The 5,681-nt window shown below is 33.6% G+C and overlaps 1 protein-coding gene across 1 annotated transcript; it reads left to right on the plus strand.

Annotated features, from left to right (window-relative positions):
* The first annotated feature begins 667 nt into the window (after positions 1–667).
* On the plus strand, positions 668–5,681 carry LOC106688505 (putative ankyrin repeat protein RF_0381). Its single transcript, XM_067050970.1, has 3 exons — positions 668–745; positions 2,505–2,594; positions 3,430–5,681. Exons 2-3 carry the CDS (start codon positions 2,532–2,534, stop codon positions 5,293–5,295), a joined length of 1,929 nt encoding a protein of 642 aa, XP_066907071.1. The 5' UTR covers positions 668–745; positions 2,505–2,531; the 3' UTR covers positions 5,296–5,681.

Genomic DNA, 5,681 nt, shown 5'->3' on the forward strand with positions numbered 1-5,681 from the left:
TTTTTTAATATAATTATACTCATGTGCCTACCACTGGGTGGTTGTGAGGGAGATAAATAGGAAAAATCGAATAAGGAATCCATTCATGCTACATTTGGAAGAGATCAAGAAATGTTTCGTATACCGTATATCATAAATTTTATTCCTATTATTTATTAATATTTTTGTTTAAATTTAATTGTTAATGTATTAAAATAAAAATGTCCATTAGAATGATATATTTAATGAATAAATTTATATATGATATGATTTCATCTCATCCATTTTTACTTTGAATCATTCCTGGAATCTCTGAAAGAACGAAGTAAAATATAATGAAAAAGTAAGAAATAAATACTTTTATGTTTCAGTTATTGTGCTGTGTTTATAAATAAAATATCTTGTCAGGCGCAATAATTACTATTCAAAAGTTTCACTAATAATATTTTTAAATTAGCATCCTCCATGCATTTATAGTTTCAGCAAAACCACAAATATAATAATTTCAAAGAAAAAACCAGACGATATATTATTTATATTTAATCCTTATATATACATAATAAGTTTATTTCCAATTATTATAAATTTAATAACCTTACGATGTCGAATAGATCTTAATACCGAATCTTCCCGAAGGCGTCAGTCTACCGATAGCCAGTGGTGGAGTAACAACAGGTAGAATGACGTCATCACTACCTATCTATATATACTGAAGAGGCAGGCACAGTGGTCATTCCAGAGCTGATCGTCGCAGCGTCCTATAGAGGTGAGTCTGCACAGTAGATTACTTAGTATAGTGTGACTATAGTTTGATACAGTAGTATAGGTCTGTACGCTGTTTAGAACGTTTCTAGAAGATTATTCAACAACTATCGACCAGAGAACATATCTCTTTTGGCTAGTTAAAAAATTTAGTCTTGGGCTACGTTGGAGAATAAATTGCATTCGGTTCTATAGCACCTTCTATGCTCAAGAGCGACGTATCGTTTTCAGTAAGATATCTTAGAGAGTGACAAGAATATTTATACCTCACCAACTAGTTAATTATGAAAAATAATAAAACATGTATTTTATATTATTTTATATATCAAACAGATACAAATAAAATATTTTTTTTAAGAAGTTTATGCCTTTTTGATCATCTTCATTGGCCCAGATTTATGCTCCGTAGCTCATAATGCTCCAAATTATATTTCTTGTACAATTAATTCGCTTTTTGAAATAATATTTCAAGTCCATAATATTCAATTAAGCATCGATGTCAAGATTTGACCACCTGCAATCTTTTGTTTTATTTCCATGTCGTAGGGACCATTTAATTCAGTAACAGAACCAAGGTATTTAAAATGTTGGACCATTCCTAGCACTTTCTCCCTGATTAAATCCCACGCCATCATTACTGGCTGACACTAGTCCTATCTTCTATTTATCATTGAACAAACCCTTTTGTTTAAATTCCTTTTGTAACTTTCTCAATCAGTTTCTTCTGTACACTTGGCTGTGATAGATTTGTTGCCCGCAAATGATAAGAAGTTAAGCATTATTAATTTCCTAATTTATAGAAATTATTTTACTATTAAAACAAAACAATTATTTTACTTTAGCTCAATGTTTAAAGTACAAAATTAATAAATAGTATATTTTATTGAAAGCATATATTTGAGCATTGATTGCTCTGATTACAATCTACTCTCTTATTTTATTATTACGGCGTTAAATTGTCTGATTAATATTTATTTTCATATTATGAAATCAATAATTTACAATCACTTTAAATAAAACTTAACGTTTTATAAATTTAAGAAATCTCTCAACTCAAACAGCTCCGATGAAGCACTACAAAGTAGTGCGAAGCGTCGCCAAATTAATAGTTGTAAGCTATATTTTTTTCTTTTGACCGCACTCCTAACATTTTTTTTTTTTAAATTTTGAATTAGACCTATTTCAAAGATAGTACTTTAGACCCAGTTTACTCTCTCGATAGAGGTCTCCTGCAGACTGTCCCAAAGGCAGTAGGCATGGCTGTCATAAAGTAACTAAGATGAATGTTGTTTTATTTATATCATTTAGCTTTTACTGTATTCTTAAATAATTTTAAATCCAGTTTCAAATAAATGTTTACATAACATTAGTATACTATACTAGGTCAGGTGTGCCTTTTCTAAAGAAAGCAACTACATATTTAGCTCACTTTAATGATGTTTGTTTGGATGAGTTAGAAATAGTAGTATGTAGTAGGATGAGTAGAAATAGGCTGAAAAAAATAAATATAATAACAATATATTTTGAATTCATTATTCAATAACTATAACTATGATTATAGATATTCAGGATTTCAAAATTAATTTCCCTAGGTTTCCCTCAAAACGTTTCTATCAACTCTGTACTAACAAATACAATAAGAGGCTGACAAATTCCATAATTATTAATTCTTATCAATATGAATAATACAATCTAAATTGTTAAATAAATATCAGGTAATAGTATTTGTTTTTGTTAATTAATTTTTTATATTTTGTTTTCAGAAAGTTTTTTTTCATGACTCCAACAACATGAGTGCCGACAAGATACACTTTTTCATCTTGCTGCTAGCTTCTTTAGTAGCAGCCTCATTGGTAAGTTCAACTGTTTAAACTGATTTTTCTTATTCACTTGAGACAAAAAAAAAAACGCAGCAAAACATCTTGGGTCTACTGCCAGATACTCAGAGGTCGACATCCTGGGCCTCAGCCCGAGTCGAAGGACCAAGTTTTTTTTGTATATAAATTTTCTATGAAATATATATTACGTAATCATTATGTTGCGGGCATATCAAGTTTGCATGCCTGGTTTCCATTGAGAATTCAGTTTGCCAGGAGCAAATTTTTTTTTTTGTACACTTGATTTTTCTGCACAGTTCTGTACACTTATATGCCATAAAAAGTTAAAAAGATATGTAATAATATTAATAAAGCTTTCTTTGCATCAGTATTGACAAAAGACACAGGAGGGAAGGGATTTATAGTAGTTGGCTATAGCAGGATAGTAGAATGAAAAACATGAATAAATATACAAAAACAGAGGAAATCACAAAACTAAATATTCCTTATAACATTCATAGGTGTGAGCTAGCAAGTAAATTAAATCTGTAATATAATTAAATTAAAGTATAATTAATTAACATTAGAAATGAACCATCAAATATTTAAATTCTTGATTTAACTAATTGCGGTTCATTGTTATGTTTTGTAGATATTTGTTCAAAAGATTTTTGTTGATAATTTAGTGTTTATTACACTTTACAACGTTTTAGAGTTTTTATCCACATTTAACATAACCTGATATAGTCCCTAGATATTGATGTAATTCATTTAAAAATTCGAACATTGTATCAAATATATCAATCAATATTATCACTAATAATCTCGATTGAGGATTATAAAATTTTAACTCTAAATATTTCATTTCCAGGAAAGCAGTGACGATTTGGCTCAGGAAATGGAGAAAGCTGTGGTTGAGAACAATGCCAGTGAAATTATTTCCATTGCCACTAGAGGGGGAAATGTCAACGGGTCGACTCAGGCTGGGGACAGCCTCGTTCACTTGGCAGTGAGGACTGGCAGCACTTCCTCCATAGCGGCACTCGGGTCCCTGAAGGCAGATCTCGAAGTCCTTAACGCTGCTGGCGCTACTCCTCTGGAAGAAGCTATTAAAAATAATAATATTCAAGCTATCAGGGAACTTATATCTGCTGGAGCAAACATTAAAAAGCTATTGTCCGGACGTAACACTTACCTCCACATTGCGGCTGCTGAGGGCCAGAACGAAGCACTGCAGACCTTACTGCAGGCAGGACTAGATCCTAACAAAATGAACAGTCATTACAACACCCCACTAGAATTGGTTGTCAGAGCGGGCAATGTTCAAGGCGCGGAGATCTTACTACAAAGGTTGGTTAACAGTTCACGAACAGAAATGGATGAAGATCTTCTAAACATAGCTCTTGAGCCATCGAATGCAGATATGTGTAAAGTATTCATAAAATATTCTCCAGATCTCAGATTCTACTTTAATAACACGTTAGTTCACTTGATAATCCGCATGAGCAATGCAACTGAAATGCTCAAAGTATTAGAAGGTCATAAAGTGCCACTTAACATAAGAAACATAGAAGGCCTCGCACCTTTGCATATAGCTACCGATCCTTCTGTCGTTAGTAAGCTACTAGATTTGGGTGCCGATGTAAATTTTACAACAGATAATGGCGATACGGCTCTCCATATAGCTTCGGACAAGGAATCTCTGGAAGTGGTAAAGGTTCTAGTTCAACGTGGTGCAGGGATAAATATACAGGATTACGATGGTGTCACTGCTCTCATGTTTGCTGCAAATAATACAAACTCAAACATATTAGTTACTTATTTATTACACAGTGGTGCAGATCTATCTCTCAAGAGTAAGCAAGGTCGCACTGCGCTTCACTACGCCGCTGACGGGGGCTGTAGTGAGTGCGTAGTAACGCTATTGGACAATGGGGCAAAACTGGAAAATAAGGATCTTACTGGATTCACTTCCCTACATCAGGCTGCACGAGGAGGGCACATCGGTGTAGTGACCTTACTGTTGGACCGTGGAGCAAATCTAACAGCTAAGACTGATAAGGGCTCTACCCCACTAACGATAGCATCATTATATGGCCATTTGGATATCGTTAAATTTCTAGTTGGCCGAGGGGCCCCTCTAAATCATAAGGATAACGATGGAATGACTGCCTTAGGCCGAGCACGTAATGAGGATATAAGAAATTACCTTAAATCAAAAGGGGGGATTGAGTGTGCATTAACGTTGTTGAATAAAGAGGAGAGCTACGCACACACTTCCCTAAATAAGGCGGCAGGAGATGGGCACATTGGCCGAGTGAAGGAGCTGTTGGACTGTGGGGCAGAACTAACACCTAAGAGCTACGGAGGCGCGACACCACTGATGAAGTCATCACTGAGGGGACATTCCGATATCGTTAAGCTCTTAGCTGAACGAGGGGCACCTCTTAATGATAAGGACAAAGATGGATACACAGCCCTACATTATGCAATACTAGGAGGGCACGTCGGTGTAGTAAAAGAGCTGTTGGATCTTGGAGCAGATCTAACTGTTAAGGACAAACGGGGCTATACACCCTTAATAGAAGCATCATTTGAGGACCAGTTGGCTATTGTCAAACTCCTGGTTGACCGAGGGGCGCCTGTAAATGATAGGAATAACTTTGGAGGAACTGCTTTAACCTATGCAAGAGATGAGTATATAAAAAATTACCTTATATCAAAAGGCGCGATTTAGTGACGTCTACATTGTACATCCAATTGCTTTCAAGTACTCGCGCTACATCCTCATTTACTGTTTTATAAAACACTCATATAAATTATATTAAATACTGTTTCTAGAATTTTGTGTGCTAATAGATTAAAATGCATTTCTGGTTATGCAAAAAAAAAAAAAAATCAAAAGAGTTTTGGTAAAACAGAAAACGCTCTTATAAGTTTTATTAAATTGTTTTTCTTAATCTAAGATGAACTTCGAGTGCTAATACAGTGCATTCCTGATTGTGTAAATACAATTATTAATATTTTATAATTTGGTTATAAAAGATAAAATATTTTATATTTCTTTTTTCAATATATACATGTATTTTTCATTTATTTTCATATAAAGATTTATATTAATAA

Source organism: Halyomorpha halys, unplaced genomic scaffold (assembly GCF_000696795.3).
Source record: "Halyomorpha halys isolate HHAL.00 unplaced genomic scaffold, Hhal_1.1 Scaffold1144.1, whole genome shotgun sequence".
Lineage (NCBI taxonomy): Eukaryota > Metazoa > Arthropoda > Insecta > Hemiptera > Pentatomidae > Halyomorpha > Halyomorpha halys.